The 19,188-nt window shown below is 47.4% G+C and overlaps 2 protein-coding genes across 3 annotated transcripts in view; both read left to right on the forward strand.

The window, feature by feature from the left end:
• Positions 1-19,188, forward strand: part of LOC309373054 (uncharacterized protein) — a 71,674-nt gene that overhangs the window by 51,660 nt on the left and 826 nt on the right. For both annotated transcript variants that reach the window (XM_081917253.1, XM_081917252.1), the window contains exons 4-5: positions 17,626-17,763; positions 17,875-18,057. In XM_081917253.1, coding sequence (XP_081773379.1) covers positions 17,626-17,763; positions 17,875-18,057 — 321 coding nt within the window. The remainder of the gene's footprint in view (positions 1-17,625; positions 17,764-17,874; positions 18,058-19,188) is intronic.
• On the forward strand, positions 11,333-16,769 carry LOC309372152 (fused toxin protein-like; the record flags this gene model as incomplete). Its single annotated transcript, XM_081915456.1, has 5 exons — positions 11,333-11,438; positions 13,424-13,591; positions 14,775-14,927; positions 15,450-15,605; positions 16,738-16,769. Exons 1-5 carry the CDS (start codon positions 11,351-11,353, stop codon positions 16,767-16,769), a joined length of 597 nt encoding a protein of 198 aa, XP_081771582.1. The 5' UTR covers positions 11,333-11,350.

The following is a 19,188-nucleotide window of genomic DNA, read 5'->3' on the forward strand; positions in this document are numbered from 1 at the left end:
GGCAGTTCCGAAGGGACAGACTATTAAGTTCGCGAATGGACAGAAAACTAGAGTTTCCAAGTGTACTAATGCCTATCTTTGTGTTCTACAGGAGACGGTGGATTTTTGTATTGTTCCAGAGGTTCATCATTGTTTGTTATCTGTGCCTTATTTGTTAAGTAAGGGGTTCAAGGTTTGTTTTGAAAATGATGTCTGCACAATCTCCAGAGAAGGGAGGTTACTGGCCAAAGTGCGGAAGGGACAGAATGATCTTTTCATTCTTAAAACGTCTCTTGGAGGTGAGGGGAAGGTTGAGAAAGCACAGGCGTTGCGTGCTACAGTTCCCAACCAGCGTGCTACAATTCCCGCTCATAATGTTACATGTGCATGCGTATGGCATCAGAGAACAATTCATGGGTCGGTAGAGGACTTGCAGACTCTGCCCGAGGTTGCCAAGGGGTGTAGGATTCAAGATTGTCAAAGTGCCATTAATTGTGACACTTGCAAGCAGGCAAAGGTGAGAGGGTGCAGTTACCCAAAGGTGGAACGTGTAACCACCAAACCTTTTGAGCTGGTACACATAGATTTGTCCGGTCCTGTCAAGAAACCAAGTCTAGGGGGGGCCAGGTTTCTGCTAACTTTTCTTGATGATTATTCGCAGAATTCCTGGACTCACGGTCTCAAATCCAGGGAGGATGCAGCACAGCTGATCAAGAGCTGGATTGAGGGGGTGGAACAGAGGTTCTCCACCAGGGTTCAAGCGATCATCAGTGACAGAAATGCTAAGTACACTGGTTCTGCTTTGCAGAAGTTCTTTCAACAGAAAGGGATACGTCACACAGTTATTTCACCCCAGCAAGGGGGGGTGGCAGAGCTGAGAAGTGGAGCTCTGGTTAAGGCTGCACAGGTGATGCTGAAAGAAGCCAGGTTGCCTCCTGAGTTTTGGTTGGAGGCTACTAGGGCTGTGTCATTCACCTGGAATCGTGTCTACAATTCATTGGTAGGTGACACTCCATTTTCTCTGTTAAATGGCCGAAAACCCCAGGTTCACTTTTTGCGGACGTTTGGGACTCCTGCGCTTGTCTCTTTGCCTAAAGCTTTGCAAGGGCCAGATGGAGCCAAAGTCCAGAAAATGATCTTCTGTGGGTATGAGCCAGAAGCCCGTGCATGGCGATTTGCCTACCCGTCAGGTGATCAGAGTAAGGTGCTGATCAGTAAGCATGCTGAGTTCTTAGAGGAGGAGGTAAAGTCAAAGACTCCTGTTAGGCGTGATGTTCTCTCAGAATGTCTCTCTGATGCAGAAGACAGTTCTGATGAGGCGGAGGAAGAAGGGGCTGAGGCTGCTGATGACGACCAGGTCACTGACCAGGGTCAAGAGCATGATGTGGCATCTCCACAAGTTGTTAAGAGAGTGCCCAAAAGTGAGCCTAGTTCTCCTGTGAGTGTAATGGAGAGGATTCGAAGACGCTTTAAGTCAGAGGGTGAATCCCGTGATGCAGAGGTTACACCTGATGGTGAGGATGAGTCAGAGGGAACACCTGAGTTTGTGCCTAGGAGGTCCAGTCGCGCAACTAAAGGTATCCCACCAGAGAGGTACCAGGCCACAGGTGCGTGGGTAAGTTTCGCACAGTGCGATTCTGAGAGTTGTGAGGTGGTTCCACAAATGCCAAACAGGTTTGCCAAGGGAAGGCGCAAGGCATTGGGGAAGGGATTGATCTCACAAGGTGTTACTGAAGATGTTGCACAGGTATCACGCAGGGACACAAGGGGGGGTGTTATAGTTCAGAACTTAACTGGTTAAATTCCCTGGTGTGTGTCACCTGCTGACGTCAGCTTACAGCTGGGCGGAGACAGAAGCTTTAGAAGCTGGGCGGGACTATTCCCTGTTTTTGTTTTAGTTCCCCCTGTGACTCTGAGGGGAGAAGGATGTTCCCTCTGTGTATCTGAGAGGGAGACATGTTTGCAGCAATGGCTGCCAGCAGTGACGGACTTTGATGCTGTAATGTTTTAATAAAGAGCTGTAAATAGACGAATCTGTCTATGTGTGCTTACAAGGAGCAAGACTGCTTTACACGCTGTGTTCTACTCTGCTAAAAGCCGTGACCTGAAGAGACAGCAGGAGTTATTGCGCAGCTTGGGAGGAAGCGTGCCGGACCGCTGTAGGTGATTGATTGGGATCGTAAAGCTGTCTGAAGTCGCGGCTCTATCGATCAAGGGCCAGATCGATCTATTCGCACATGGGGACCTGATAGGGGGTGAGCTCGGTGCCAATGAGTGGGGGTGGGGGGGAGAACCAATGTTAAATTCTGCCAAGGTAGAGGTGATAGAGCCAACTAATGCAGAGCTGTGTGGTGGTGGCTGCCAGTGGCAGGAACATAGGAGGGGAAATGAACTCTGCACATGCTCAGATGTTTGCCCCTCTCAATGATTTCCTCACATGTTCCAGGAGTGAGTCCTGCTATTCCACAATTCCAGGGCTCTTCCCACTTCTGATTCCTGCCTATCTGGAGCCTCTCTACGGAGCCAGTGTGGTGTAGTGGTTAAGAGAGACAGACTCGTAATCTGGTGAACCGGGTTCGTGTCTCCGCTCCTCCACCTGCAGCTGCTGGGTGACCTTGGGCCAGTCACACTTCTTTGAAGTCTCTCAGCCCCACTCACCTTACAGAGTGTTTGTTGTGGGGGAGGAAGGGAAAGGAGGATGTTAGCCGCTTTGAGACTCCTTCGTGTAGTGATAAAGTGGGATATCAAATCCAAACTCCATTCAGAGATGGTGGACCTTGCATATGAAGTGATGAACACAGGAGAGCATTGGGAGAAAGAACTTCTTCACTCGGCACATAGTTAAATTATGGAACTCCTTCCCACCGGAGGTGATGATGCCCAGCAACCTAGATGGTTTAAAAGACAAATTCATGTAGGAGGAGAGGGCTATGGAGGGCTCCTAGCCAGGATGGCTCTGCTCTGCCTCCACAGCTGGAGAAATCCCAGTTGCTGGAAACTGTAGAAGAGGAGAGGGCTCATGTGCTTGGGTCCTGTTTCTGGGTTTCCCAATGGGGCACTATGAGAACAGCATGCTGGACCAGATGGGCCATTGGCTTGATGCGGCAGGTTCTTCTTGTGTCCTTATGGAGCTGAGGGGTGAGCAGGGGAAGTCAGAGGTCCTGGTCTTGAGAAGGGTGAGGGAGCAGAGCCCGTTATGGAGGGACTTAGCAGGTCCACCCATTGGCTTTCCTGGGCAAAGGAAAAGCTGGACAGTTGCCTCTGCAGTGCAGGGCAGAAGGAAAAGACCTCCCAAAATCCTATAATTGCCAAATTGGAAGAGTGTCCAAAGGATCATGTAGTCCAACCCCCAATCTCTCCCTCTCCATCTTTTTTCTAGAGCACCCTGGCATGTGCCCCCTAAGGAAAGTGGAGCGCACCTCTGTCCCCTGCAAGGACACCTGCCAAGATGACCGAGACTGTCGCCTCTCCCAGAAGTGCTGCTTCACTGGGTGCGGCATGGGCTGCATAGATTCAGGTACTGGCAAAGCCCCTGACCCCTTTGAGCCACCCACCTCTTGTCTCCAGGCAAGTGGTGGAGGAGCAGCCGCAATGTGAACCTAAGTGTCTTGGAGACTGAGAACATCTCCTAATGGACCTCCATCTGTTCTGCCTCCAACAGTTCGCAACAACAACTGCTACTTGCCGCTTGATGTTGGACGATGCGATGGATCCTATCCCCGTTACTACTATGACGCGTCTCAGGAGAAGTGCATCCAGTTCACCTTTGGTGAATGCGGGGGCAACAGCAACAACTTCGAGACAAAGGAGGCATGCGAGGCAACTTGCGGGAAAATCCGCCCAGGTACCCATCAGACATTCATTTTCTTGGCTTCATTTCTTGTGTCTATATCCCACCTTTTGCTCAAAGGAGCTCAAAGTGGCATATGTGGTGCTGCGGCTGCATCAGTGGTGGGGGTGGGGCATCGGAGCATGGGTGCCCATGGCCCCGTGGAGGTGGTGCTCTCCCACCCTACCCTCACCACAGCAACCAGGCCAAGGCCTCCACCACAAGGCCTCCACCAAGCCCACCAACCACCAACGCTGCAGACACACCCTGGAAACAGAGACCCTGTAGTGGAGACCCCACTGCAGAACCAGAGACTCAGCAGAGGTGAGGCAGCAGGTAGCAGAGGACAAGCAGTGCAAGAGCGCCACTGAAATATACTCAGAGTCGAGAGTGGATTTCATGCTCTTTATTCAGCTCATAGTGGTGAGGAGGAATGGAATTTCCCCAGAATGTCTGCTTTATATACATTATTTACACAATGGGCCCACGTGATTGGCTAATTCAGGGATTCTCCTGTAGGCCAATCAGGTTGCAGATTCACTTCCACCTGGAGCTGCATTGGGTGGCTCCTGCGGACCAGTCATACTGCTGCATTCTGGATCCTATTGTTCTAGGACCAATCAGACTGCTGCATTCTGGATCCTATTGTTCTAGGACCAATCAGACTGCTGCATTCTGAATCCTATTGTTCTAGGGCCAATCAGACTGCTGCATTCTGAATCCTATTCAACTCAGTACATAACAGCTTTCCTTTCAGGAGAGCTTCATTTACTTCTTTACTTCACTGAGTTTGGGCGACAAAGACTCAAAGGCAACTCCCTTCAAAAATGGAGATTTTACACCACAATATCTCTAAGTTTACAACCCTCACATGTTAGCTACCAGAGAATGACAATCTGTTAATTAGTCCTTTAGAAAACAATGTTGTGGGGAAAACCCAGTGTTAGCAATACACATTTAGCCATTTTCCATTTTAAAACTTCATTATGGCATATATATTTTCCATTTCTGTGTCAATTATACCAATATACTTAACAAGAAAGACCTCTCTGCTTCCTTTTTCTCCCCCATCTGTGGCCTCAGAGATTTGCAAGGTACCAATGAAGGATGAGCCATGTGAGGGACACCCACAAGTTTACTAGTGTGAGATATTCCCCTATGAGCACTGCGGGGGGGGGGGGGAGCGCTTTCAGTTTCGTACCATGCTGGAGTGCATGATGGTCTGTGGGAACTTAGGTAAGATTCATTCTCTCTCTCTCTCTCTCTCTCTCTCGCTCTCTCTCTCTGTGTGTGTGTGTGGTGGGCAGGGGGCAGACTGTGGTGCTCCACAGGCGTCTATCTCAGCTGGGCTGCTGGCACCATCCTGTCCTGCGCATGGGCAAACGTAAGGATGGTGGATCTCCCCCTTATCACCAATGGAGGAGGGGGCCTGAGGAGCTTCAAGAGGAGCCACGCTTGAAGCACATGGGATGGGGGACATCTGGCTTGAAAGCAGTACATGTGAAAAGGAAACAGAGGCCCTAATAGACCACAAGCTTAGCAATGAGTCAAAAGAGTGATGCAACAGCAAAGAAAGCTCATGCGATCCTAGGCTGCCTCACCAGAAGTCTAGTGTCCAGATCAAGGGAAGTCATAGTATTGCTCTAGGCTGACCTGGAGTTGTGTGTTGAGTTCTGGGCACCTCAGTTTCAGAAGGATAGTGACAAGCTGGAAGGTGTGCAGAGGAAGGCGGCCAAGATGATCGAGGGTCTGCAAACCAAGCCTCATGAGAAACAGTTGGGGGAATTGGGAATGTTTAGCCTGGGAAAGAGGAGACTGAGAGTTCAGTTATTTAGTGATAGCAAATCTATGTATTAGTATTAGGTAGAAGGAATAACAATGCTGCCCCTTAAGAGAAGAGAGTGCCTTTCCCCCTTTTTAGACCTCAAGGCAGTTGGGAAATGTAGGCACAGCAATATTCTAGTTTCTATTGGCTCTGCCTCTCAGAGAGGGAAGAAGCCTCCCTTTCTCCTTTGCTTCAGTCTAGTGCCTGCATACCTAGAAAGAAGGGGGAACTCATTCATTCTTACATAACTCCATAGAGAACTTCATCCTATTGGAATGTGAGGAAGATTTCTACATGTGCCTCGATTCTCTTCAATAAATCTATGTATGAGAACTTTGTAGAGTTTTGTCTCCATTTTCTCTAAAAAAACTTAATCATAAATGACCAAGAGATATTATCAAAAGCTTTCTCCGCATCTAGAAAGACTAAAGCAACCTGCTTTTCATTTCTTACTTCTAGATACTCAGTTAGATTAATTACCGTACATTTCTTATATTGGCTTTCATTTGTTGTCCTGGTATAAAACTGCCCTAGCCTCTGTGGACTGGCTCATTCAAAATCCTAAGTCTATTAGCCAAAATTGTAGCAAATAGTTTATAGTCACAGTTCAATAATGGAATAGGTCTGTAATTTTTTGTCTTTGTTAAGTCACAGGCTTGTTTAGGAATCAAAGTAATAAAACATCCTTCCAAGAGGCTGGAACCACCCCAGACACCAAAATATTGTTCATAGTATTCTTAAGTGGTTCTGTAAGTGTATCCTGAAATTTATTGTAATAAATTGTAGTACGTCCATCTGGCCCCAATGTCTTGCCCATGTTCTTTATTGCCATCTGCAATTCTGATATTGATATTGGTACGTTCAAAATTTGCTGATATATTGCCCCATAACTCTTTCTCTTTTCTTCGCGCAGGAATGGAAACTAAGGGGAATTGAGTCACTCAGCATAAATGCATCGTTTGAGAAGATCCCAACCCCAGAAACAGATGCCAATGTGTTGCCCTGCCCCCTCCTTCTATCATTGGGGAGGCTGCTGGAATTATCTATCCCCAAATAAAACCTGGGCTTTCTTGCATCTGCTGAGTCTGGTTCTCATGTTGCATGACGACAGGTGTCAAGGGGAATCCCCACATCCGCTACTGCCTCAGTGTGGGGGAAGCATTTCTCAAAGTCCCTGAGCTGCTGGGCTGGTGAGATGTGGGCCAGGAAGGGAAGAGGATATTTGTCAAGTGTGGGGGTCACATGGGATTGCTATGAGGAATTATGAAAAATGGAGCAAGCCATTGTGTCAGCGATGAAAGCATTGCTTGACTGGGCTTGAGTCATTGACAATAATTTCTGATCATATCCCACAAGCCTCTGCATTTCTGCCCATTTTGTCTACTGCCCATTTTCTCTGCCTGACAGGCACATATAAGCATTCTAAAACACAGACCAGTTGCTTCACCAGGCATCCTCGGTACATAAGATAAGGAGGTAGCTTTGATGTAGCTTTTGTTAATCTTTAGGTAGATCTTTTTTATTATTTATTTCTATGGAGTTTATTCAGGAAAAGCATGTGTTTTTTTGTAAGAAAAGGCATGCGTAATATTGAACATGACCCTCTTGGGAGAAATGCAGTCACTGAACCCAAGACAGCAACACCCTCAATCCAATAAAATCAAATGGCATGATCTTTTGATTTATGGTAGGTGACCAAAAAAATCAGAGGCTTCGCTAAGAGTCTTATTTTGCTAATTGCCCCAGACCTGGGAAGAGGAGGAGGAAGAGATGGTGGTTCCGTCTCCATTCTTTTTTTAAAAAATTATATTTTTATTGGTTTACAAATACAAAAAAAGAAAACAAAGTTGTACATTCAAACTTCTTAATTACCCCTTAATTCCATTTTTTTGACTTCCCTCAATTTGTCTGAACTTCCTTCATTTTATAACTTTTAACACAATCCTACTTATTGTTATTTATTCTGGTAGCTTCAATTTCATTGTTTATACTTATTATTAGATTTTCACATCACAGAGCTTCCTTAAAACTTACAAACGTAATCTGGTTATCACTTAGTTTTTGCAAATATTGAATAAACTTCTCCCAATCTTCTGTAAATCTTTGATCTCGTCGATTCCGAATCCTTCCTGTCATTCTGTCCAATTCCGCATAGTCCATCATTTTGGCTCTCCAATCTTCTATCGTAGGCAGCTCCTCTTGTTTCCATTTCTAGGTAGATCTTAAGGGCCAGGAAGAGAGTTCACAAGGAGATGGTAAATACTATCTTTCCTTGCCATCCTTCCTTTCCTGTTTACTGTCTATTTATGCATTTAGCAAATCCCGGAGGTTTATGACCTCCAGGGTTTGCTAAATGCATTCCTCCTTGATTCCTCTTTATTTAGCCTAAAATATGTGTGCATGCTCAAAGTTGTTCTTAGTAGCTAAAAGGATTTCTCTGATCTAACTTTGTACCCATGTGGTAATTTTTTGAAATGCTCAGAAGAAATCTGATTGGTAGAAAAATACTTTATTATTACTATTATTTTAAAACTTATGCAAAATTGTGCAAAATGCAGCGTCATTAAACAGGATCTAATGACATAGTCCGCATACGATTAGAGGAGATCACTGTTATACAAATACAGACATGATATCTACCCGGACACTGAGGTCCAGCACCGACAACCTTCTGGCGGTTCCCTCGCTGCGAGAAGCCAAGTTACAGGGAACCAGGCAAAGGGCCTTCTTGGTAGTGGCACCCGACCTGTGGAACACCCTCCCACCAGATGTCAAAGAGAAGAACAACTACCAGACTTTTAGAAGACATCTGAAGGCAGCCCTGTGTAGGGAAGCTTTTAACGTTTGATGTATTACAGTATTTTAATATTTTGTTGGAAGCCGCCCAGAGTGGCTGGGGAAGCCCAGCCAGATGGGCGGGGTGTAAATAATATATTACTACTACTACTACTACTACTACTACTACTACTATTCTCAAATCAAAATAGATAAACTACAAGTATGTGAGTGCATGGAAAGTAGCAACTAAAACCATATTTGCCATACAAATAATGGTTAGGGAACACAAGGTTACAAAACAAGGAGCCTTTCATACCACAGGAGAGCATGCACCCAAAGTCATTGTAGCTCTCCGCTAGGCAATCCCATTGCCCCCAGGGGGAGGCAACATGACAATTCCTGGACATCCCATGAAGCTGAATGCTGGAAGACTCAGGAAAGATGAAAGGAAGTCCTTCTTCATGAAGCACATTGGACTCTTGCAGAGCTTAAGCTTGTCCTTCTGCTTTTCCCCAGGGAGAACTTGCTCTTTAGCTGTGAATCAGAGCAAACGTCAACCAGGTTGTCCTGGTGCTTCTCTAGAACAGAGAGAGAATGTGCTTGAGCCATCGAACTAGGACTTGGCGTTTGAGAATCAGAGAGGTCTTTGTACGTGTGCTTTTTCTGTGTAATCTGCTAGTCCAAGAACTACTAGTCCCAGAATTCTTTGTGCAGATGCAGGTGGGAAGAAACACACAGAACTGATGGCGAGGCAAGCCCAGCTAAGGGTATTGTTCTCAGCAATGATTATAGGATTTACAACACTGAATATAGGAGAGTTAATGGAGCCAGCTAGTTTTCTGCTGCCGCCGAGGATACAGCCTGAAATAACGGATTCAAATGACAAGGAAGGAGATTCTGGCGAAACATTAGGGAAGAATTTTCTACTGTTAAGAGCTGTTTGACTGTGGGATAGACTCCCTTGGAGAGTGGTGGACTCTCCTTCATGCGAGCTTTGAAGCAGAGGTTGGATGGCCATATGTCAAGGAGTTCTTAGCTGTGATCCTGGCATTGCAGGTGGTTGTACTAGATGGCCTTTGGGTTTCCGTCCAGTGCCACAATTCTATGATCCTGAGAATAATCACTACTTCACAAGTATCCTGCAGAACTTACTGAAATATTTCCTTATGAAATATTGCATCTCAAACATTTCATTCTCTCTCTCTCTCTCTCTCTCTCTCTCTCTCTCTCACACACACACACACACACACACAACAACAACAACAACAACAACAACACTGGCCCCTTGGAACAGAAGCATACTGTTCATTGCATCAAGATTTCATTTTTCTTTCAATGCACATCTGATTTGGTCTAAGATGGCACCCAACATTGCATATTCATAGCCAATCAGGGATGAAGTACGATAATGCCAGGAAGCCAATTCAAAGTGAGACGAATGCCTCCGCTGTCACCCTCAGGAAGTGCTTGACAAATGGCCGCAGAGTATTACGGCAGAGACATGTTCCACTCGTGCTCATGCATCTCATCTTTAGTGCCCTCGGAGATTGCATGCAATATTTCTTCTGCACTGCATCACAGTTCAAACGTGCCATAATGGACACGCACACTTCTGACTGCCAGCTCTGCATCACGGAGACAAAGTGTTCCATCTGCATGATAAGATCCCTATCAGTTGCACGTAACATCCTAGTGCCTTTGTGATTTTATCCATAAAACAATGCAAGTTCTAGAACAATGGGGGACACCTCAGGCCCTAGATATCTGCACTTGGAGCAGAAATGCTGCAGGCCTGTGGATTCTGGGTGGATTATTTTAATGGCCATTTTCAGCTCTCTTTTTTAATCCAGTTCATGCAGAATTCTGTTCTGGAACCTCTGCACTAAGCCACTTTTAGAGTCAGTCATCGCAGGCTCCCTAAAACCTGCTATTTGGAATTGACACAAAATTCAACCTGCTGAAATGTCACAGTTTCATTTCCTTATTTTTGCCATAAAAACGCATACACATTTAGACATGCATAGATGTGTATAGATACCGAGCAGAGAAATTAGAATTAAAGAATTGTAGAGTTCGAAGGGACCCCAAGGGTACTCTAATTAGGAATCACGGCTGAAGAATCCCTGACAGGTGACCACCCAACCTCTGCTTTAAAAATCCCCAAGGGAAGAGGACTTCTATGTACCAGACACCAGATAAAGAAAGAAAAGTGTGGATCTCTCTAGTGACAGAGGTCACAGAACTCTGCCCTCTGAGGGGGTCTTTCCCCGCTTGCTCCAGCTAAAATGAGCTTGTGACATCCTCATCATGGAAAGCGCAGCGCCCTTTGAGACCAACAACATGAGACTCTCCCAGTATGTGATCAAGGACCAGAGGTCCAGGCAATTCTTGAGAAATATTGGGCCCACTGGTTGATTCTCCTTCACTGGAGGTTTTTAAGCAGAGATTGGGTGACCATCTGTCATGGATGCTTTAGCTGAGATTCCTGCATTGCAGGGGGTTGGACTAGATGACCCTCTGGGTCCCTCCCCATCCTATTATATGTCAGCCAATCTCACTTTAGAGATGCCCCAGAACTGGATTTCCACTATGCAGCCACCCCAAGGCTTCATGGAGAAAGAAGTCATTCCACAGAGCCTTTTGCCAGTTCCTGGCTCTGCCCCTGCCTGGGAACTGAGGAGACCATAAATCTGCCAAACAGCCTCCTCCATCCCCATCAGACCAAACTTTTCCCTGGGCAGCAGCTGCTGCCAAATCCCTGCCCTGTCCTTCTCCCTCTCTGGAACATTTCAGCCTCTCTCCCAATCCCCTCCCTGAAGCTCCATTGTTCGGAGCTGGGCTGGGCTTCTTGCATGAAGCCACCTGCCGTCCTGGTGAGGTCAGAGTATAATAAGGTGCTTCTGCCTGAGCCGTGGAGAGAACTCACTCCTGGGTCCACCATGCACCATCCTTCCAGCCTCTTCCTCCTGGCGGGGACCCTTCTGCTCTTGCACCAGCTCCCTCTTGCACCTGCCAAGTTCATTGTGGGTGAGTGGCACCTCCCCTTTCCCTTCAGCGCTCTCTTCTCTTTAAACCGACCTTTCCAAGTGTCCCACAATGCTCAGGGGTGACCCTGTTAACCTGCCTTGTCTCTCCTCATCATTAGCCTGGCCTTTTCTCCCGACACGTTTTTGATTTTACTAACCAGCTATGTTAATAAGTCCATTTTTATCCTTTGTTGCAGTGCCCCTAAAAGGCATGGGGCTCATAGGTCAGTGCCTACTCTGCCTATTTGGTCATCTGGCACAGCTTTCCTTGGATTGTGGCCACCAGCCTTCCTTCCCCTTTTGCAGCAGGGGGAAAAAGAAAGGTTAATGTTATGCTAGTCTGCATCAACAGAGGTCTGGTGTCCAGATGAAGGGAAGGAAAAGCACCACCCTTTTCTGCCTTGGCTGGACCCCCACCTACAGCACTGTGCCCAGTTCTGGGAGCCGCAATTTAAGAAGGAAGTGGACAAGCTGGAACAGGTGCAACTGAGATGATCAAGGGTCTGCAAACCAAGTTGAGGGAGCTGGGTATGATTAGCCTGGAGAAGAGGAGACTGACAGGTGATCCCAGAGCAACCTTCAAATATCTGAAGGGATGCCAGATGGAAGATGGAGCAGGCTTCAGAGGGCAGGATCCGAACCAATGGTGACAAGAAAGGAGATTCCTAAACATTAAGAAGAACTTTCTGAGAGTAAGAGATGTTTGACAGTGGGGTGGACAACCTCAAAGGTGGTGGGCTTCAACTTTTGCCTGGTCAAAAATGAGCCCCATAAATAACTCTGGGTGTTCACTGGCCTTAGGAGCACCGGAAGCTGCTCTGCCTGTCAGTCCATGGAATGATAGAATTGTAGAGTTGGAAGGGACCTCAAGGGACATCTAGTCCACCCCCTGCAATGCAGGAATCTCAGCTAAAACATCCATGACAGATGGCCATCCAACCTCTGCTTAATAACCTCCTCCCAAGGGAGACCATACCACTGTCAAACAGCTCTTACTCTCAGCAAGTTCTTCCTGATGTTTCGTCAGAATCTCCTTTCTACACCACCCTGAGTGGCCAGTGCCTTTCTAGGGTGTCAGGCAGCTAATTGTCCAATATTTCATTGAGACATGTTGTTGCATTGTGAAATATCCAGAAGTCTCTTGCGACAGCAGACCAACTGCATTTCTGGTGGCATTTGAGTCTGTTGAGGTGGCCAAGTGAAAGGGGAGGCAGGGCCTGCTCCTGCACCTCCAACCCTGAAGGAGAAAAGGGGGCTTCAGCGGGCGACACAGGCTGCACAACTCTTTAAGACGCAACTTAAAGTACCCAGGCTCCTGCGCTTCTGACTTCCTCCAAGAACCTCATGCCTGCAGCTTCATCAGGGGGCTTGATCCTCCCTGGGACTGAATGCCACCAAAGCCTGTTTTTGAATGGCAGGTAGGGTGGTGCTACCTGCTGGGCTTTTGTGGTAAGGCAGGAGAAATACCTTCAGCCCAATTTGAGAATCATAGAATTGTAGAGTTGGAAGGAATCCCAAGGGGCTTCCAGTCACAGCTGACAACTTTTCCCTTTTCTTGCAAGGAATCCTATTCAGAATAAGGGAATTTCCCTTTAAAAAAGGGAAATGTTGGCAGCTATGCTTCCAGTCCATCTCCCTGCAGTGCAGGAATCACAGCTAAATAATTCCTGACCAGTGACCATCCAACCCCTTTTTGAAATCCTCCCCCCAAAAAAATCCTTCTTAGAAAGTGTAGTCCACTGTTCATCAGTTCTTACTGTCAGAAAGTTTTTCCTAACGTTTAGCCATACCCTCTTTCCTTGTCGTCTGAATCCATGGATTCAGGTCCTCCCCTCTGCAGCAGGAGAAAGCAAGCTGTGCTTGTGAGGCTGCCTTCAGAGGACTTTGCAAGTCTATTGCTAGCGTTGCTCCTCCAACATCAGAAGTTCTGGGATCTAAATTCTGTATATTGTTTTCGATTCTGTTGCGTCTCTTCTCATCCTGCAGATATCTGCAGACTTCCTCCTCAGAGAGGCAACTGTCTGGCCCTGTTCATTCGCTGGTACTACAACCCGAGGGTCGGGAGGTGCCTGGTTTTTGTTTATGGGGGCTGCTTAGGGAATGCCAACAACTTCCACAGTCGCAGCGCCTGTGAACGCCGGTGCATGCGCCCAGGTAAGACCCCGAGACAAACGCTCAGGTGGAGGCAGAGGGAGGAGCCAAATATTTTCAGCCAAAATCACTGGAATAAGTGGAGCTGTGAGAATAAGAGGGTTGGGCCAAGAAGAGAGGTCCTTGTGCAGATCAGGAACGGGTAAAGAAACAGGAAGCAGAGAGCAGGAATATTTGGAGGGATGTAGAAAGTGGGGTCCCCAAGGATTGGCATTGGGACCTGAACTTGCTGACGTGTTCATAAATGGCCTAGAGTTAGCAGGGAGTTTGCTGATGGTACTTTCAGAGTTAAGAAGCGATTGTGAAGAGCTCCAGAAGACCTCTCCAAACTGAGTGAATGGGAGGTAAAAGGGCAAATGCAATTCAGTGTGTAAACAAGAGTCAAGCGATTCACATTTAAGACCACTCCAAAATTGCTGTTGCACATAGATGTTCATGGGGTCTGGACAGGTGGTGACTGACCAGGAATAAGACCTAGAGGACATAGCAAATAGCTCAGTTAAGGTCTTGACTCATTGGGCAGCAACTACAAAAATGGCAGATTCCATCCTAGGGATCACTAGGAAATGAATTGGAAATGAAATTTTAAATATCATAAAGCTGTTCATTGTGGCTCCTGTCCAACAACAGAGGTATTTACTTGCAAGTAAAGAAAGTAAGCTTTTAGCACAGCAGTCCAACGATACAAACTCAGCAGCTAGGAAAGAGCAGAGGAACTGCAAGAAAAAACCCAACAGGTTTCTCCTCCCCCCCCCCCCAGCTTTAAGCAGAGGTGGAGAAGGCTCAGCTTCTCACGAGAAATCCCTGTCCCCGTGAGCCTTCCTGACCTGGAGGCAAGCTCTTTCCCGGGGGGGGGGGAGGGGAGTCTCCTTCCTATTCTCTATGTGTCATCTCTCCCTGAGAGGAAGCCCTTCTTACATTCTGGAAATTAAAGACTCAGGAATGCCAGGAAGGTCAACAGCAAGGTCACTCCGTGCTGGCTGCAAAATCTCTGGCCCAGAGAGAGAGAGAGAATGGCCACACACTGCATGGGGTGGAAAGAAAATGACAGCAGGGAAAGTCACTGAAGCCAGCAAGTGCTCTGAGACGTTTTGGGTTACTTATCGTAAATCAGCCCACATAGTTTGCTGGTTAGGAAGGGGGTCATACCAGCGAAGGAGTCAGCCTGCCCTGTGTTCTCTTCCAGCAACAACTCTTCCAGTCAAGCCTGGCACATGTCCTGCTCGGGTTGAAAGTGAGGTGATGTGTGGCCAGTTCTGCTCCACGGATGCCAGCTGCCCAGGGAACGAGCGCTGCTGCCGGACCATCTGTGGGCGACAGTGCCGGCTCCCTTCCGAAGGTAAGGGCAAAGGGAGGTTGCCATTCTGGTTTCGGGGACCCTCGGACAGGAGATGCCAGGAGAGAAGAAGACCAGCACTCAACCCAATTCTGCCCCAAAGGCGCCCTTGGCAACCCATCTCCATGGACCCTCTCATCTTGTGCCAGGGATGGGGAAATGCAGCCTCTGGGATGTTGCTGGACTCTAGCTCCTGGCATCCTCTGCAGCCAGCATGGCCAATGGTCAGGGATAGGGGAAGTGGAGCCTAAAAACATCTGGAGGGTTAGAGTTGTCCTCTGCGGCTGGAGGCAGAAATATTTCTGAATCCCAGTGGCTAGAAACCACAAGAGGGGAGAGGGATCTTGTGCGGGTTGGCATCTTGTTGGCCACTGTGAAAGCAGAATGCTGATCCAGCAGCTTCCTCTTGTATGTTCTTAGTGTCATCGTGGCACATCAGTCACATACAATCTGCCCAAAGGTTCTCCGTGGCCTTCGCAGAATCTCCTTCTGCCTTCCCACCTGTTGCTCCCTCTTCCTCCCCAGCCATCCCTGGATACTGCCCAAGGACGCAACGCCGGCTGGACCGCCCCTGCTCGACCAGCTGCTCAACCGACTTGGACTGTGGCTTCGGTCTCCACATCCCAAGGAGGAAGTGCTGCAGATATGGATGCCACCAGCTGTGTGTAAAGGCTGAGGAAGGTACGGCTTTTCCAGCAGGGACAAAGAACAGCTGGGCAATGTGTGGGAACACAATCAGAATGAAAGGAAAAAGTGGTTGGGTGCCACTGCCTGACTCTCCACTCCCATGTGTGCCAGTGGGGATGGGGGGGGCATCATTCAGTTTAAAGGCAAAACAACGTAATTCACACTTGCTGAACTAAGACACCAACCAAAATGCTGTTGAAGTTCACAATTGTCTGGATTTTGTGATGCAACTCTGCAACAGAAAATTCCTTACCAAAAGGAGAAGGGTGCAAAACAGTACAGTGGAACCTCTAGTTGCGGATGCAATCCGTTCCAGGGTGCCATTTACACCCCAAAAAGTCCACAACTAGAGTGGCACTTCTGTGCAAGTGTGGAGCGCGATAGAGTGGTTTTGCTCATGTGCGAAGCATGCAGAATGCTTCTGAGCATGCACAGAGCATACAGAATGCTTCTTCGTGTGCAGCGTGGCAAAGCCCGTTAGTATACACTTCCGGGTTTGCTGCGTTTGCAACGTGGAAATTCACAACGTGAAGCAAACGCAAGAAGAGGTATGACTGTAGTAGAAATAATGTACAAAACTGCATTGTATCAGAGGGAATTTCGTGCAAACATTGGCAGCATTGCATACTCCAGTTTTCATAAACTGATGTGCAAACTGATAGGTAAATGGAGAGAATGTTCAGGGAAAAGGAGAAATAAGTTTGGAAAAGAGAAAGCCCACCCTGACAGATTGCTCCATCCTTCAATATCAAGATGTGTTATGGTTAAGGGCAGGGAAGAAACGAGATTCAGCTCACAGTTAAAATCAAGTCCATTTCCTTCATGCTTTCCAACACAATATGCAAACTGAAACACAGCCATCCTTCAAAATTCACACAGCTCCGAATTTTGCAATACAGTTCTCCAACCAAGGAATGTGAACAAAAATGCATATGACAGGGTAAAGTGTGCATTAAAAAGGCATAGGTTTGTGAAAACAGCATACATAAAATGTGTTGTATTAAGGAAATTTTTATTTGCAAAAGCGTGTATATTAAGCATTCCAGGCCTGAGTTGTGTGTGTGAGAGAGGGGACTACATTTCCACCATCCTGATTTCAGAACCCTTATTCTTGCAAAAATACTAGGTCTAGTGTTTGCAGCTCTGAAAGCCCATTGAGATCATCAGGAGGAAGAGAGCCTGTCCTGGTAGCTGGTGGGAGGAAGGAGCAGAACCTGTTATGGAGAGACTCAGACTCTCCATCGGGCTTCCTCAGCAAAAGTATGGCTGGCTGTAGAGCCTCCTTGGTCAGGGGCAGTGTGCTTCTCCATACCAGCTGCTGGAAATGGAGGGCTGTTGCCCTCAGGCCCTGCTTGTGGGCTTATCCAATGGGGCATCTGGTTGGGCACCATGAGAACAGGAAGCTGGACTAGATGGGCTCTTGGCCTGATCCTACCACAGAGTTCCTCCTATGTTCTTGACTAGGCTCATGTCTCACTGGGCACCAACAAAGCTTCTCCTTGTAGAATCATGCAACTGTAGAGTTGGACAGCCATCTAGTCCACCCACCCCCCTGTGATTCAGGAAGCACAGCTGAGCTACCGTATTTTTTGCTCCATAAGACACACCTTTTTCCTCCTAAAAAGTAAGGAGAAATGTCTGTGTGTCTTTTGGAGCGACGTGTGGTCGATCGCTGGCTCCCTTTCCGGCTCCTTGCCCAGGCCTCTATTGTTGAATGTTCTGCAGACGGAGGCTGTTTGTTCCCCCAGCGACATGTGACTGGCTGATTAGATTATCTGTCTGGAAACTGTAGAAACGGCTCCCTTTCCTTTCCTAAAGAAGCTGCAGAACTGTGAGTTGAACCCCATAAAACAGGATTTTTTCCCTTTCCTAAAGAAGCTGCAGAACTGTGAGCTGATCCTCAAAAACAGGGCTTTCCCCCTTTCCTCCTCTAAAAGCTAGGCACGTCTTATGTCAGGTGCGTCTTGTGGAGCGAAAAATACAGTAGTTCTCTTCTCCAACTCTTTTCTTCCAGAGCACCCTGGCGTGTGTCCCAAAAGGGAACTGGTGTACACCTTTGTGCCCTGCAATGACACCTGCAGAGACGACCGAGACTGCCCCCTCAAACAGAAGTGCTGCTTCACTGGGTGCAGCCTGGGCTGCCTGGACTCAGGTACTGGCAAAGCCACACCCCTTTCCTCACACCTTTTCCTCTTGGGGTACCCGGGCAGTAGCACAGAGCTAGTCAGCTCACACCCCAAACCTTCCCTTCTTCTTCCTACAGTCCGTAGTGACCAGTGCCAGTTGCCTCCTGATGGTGGACCGTGCTATGGCTACATGCCACGATACTACTACAGCCCGTCGCGGAAGAGGTGCCTGCGGTTCATCTACGGCGGCTGCAGGGGCAACAGCAACAGGTTCAAAACCAAGAAGGCCTGCGAGAAGGCCTGCGGGAAAATCAGCCCAGGTACAGCGCATGCCTTTCATGCACTGCCAAAACCTCCTTGAAAGGGAGTCACAGCCCACATGTCAGAGGAACACAATTGTGCCCAAAGAAGCTTCTTAAAAGGGCAGGTCCACATGATGCATTCTAAGCATCTCTTCAATGCACATTTAAAGCATGTGACTTCCCCCACAGAATCCTGGGAACTGTAGTTTGTTAAGAGGACTGGAAAAGATAGCTCTGTGAAGGAAAGCTGAAGTTCCCAGGATGCTCTGGGGGGAAGTCATGTGCATTGAGTTTGCTTTTAGGAATATTCTTTATTTGTTTAGCCAAAGCCACTGCAAAACAAAATACATAAAACAGAATGAAATACATTAAACAGAACCGTGTAAATACTGCACAGCTGAAATATTTATTAAAATCAGGCGTTCTGTCAGATAAGGGTCTGCTCCCCTGAAGAATTTAACTTACCATTCCCACAATTTTTTGTCCTTAAAATTGCAGATCTAAGGGCAAAACGAGCCTCTTTTTCAGAGGTATTGGGGGGCCTGTCCTCCAATAAAATCCGATACCCAATCAATGGCTCAACTATGAGATTTAAACCTTTGAACAAGGTTGCTCTTCAGTCTTCATAGATTGAGCAAACCAGGAAGTTGTAGGGTAAATCTTCAGCCACACGACCAAACTCTCCATTCAGAAGGAATCTGGAGATATTGTCCTTCAACTACGGCAGTGTGCGTGGGGCTGGAAGTGTGGGACTGTAAAGGCTTTCTCCATTTGACAGTTTAGCCTGCATGACTTTCTCCCGCCCTTTCTCCCTGCATGACTTTCTCCCGCCAGGTCCAGTGCCTGTTCTTGCGTGCGTACTTACTCTTTATTGCTGCTGTTATTTATTACATTTTTATACTGCCCTGTATCCGCAATTTCAAGGCAGCTCATAACATAAAACCACAATATAAAAACACAAAATAGATAATAAAAGCAAGAACAACCTGACTCCCCAACACATTGTAAAAGTCATAGGATGTCAATCAACCAAAGGCCTGGTTAAAGAGGAACGTTTTTGCCGGGTCCCTAAAGGTGTATAATGAAGGCACCAGGCAAACATCCCTGGGGGTAGCATTCCATAGATGGGGAGCCACTGCAGAGAAGGCC

The sequence above is a fragment of the Podarcis melisellensis genome, assembly GCF_964234715.1.
Source record: "Podarcis melisellensis genome assembly, chromosome: 6".
Lineage (NCBI taxonomy): Eukaryota > Metazoa > Chordata > Lepidosauria > Squamata > Lacertidae > Podarcis > Podarcis melisellensis.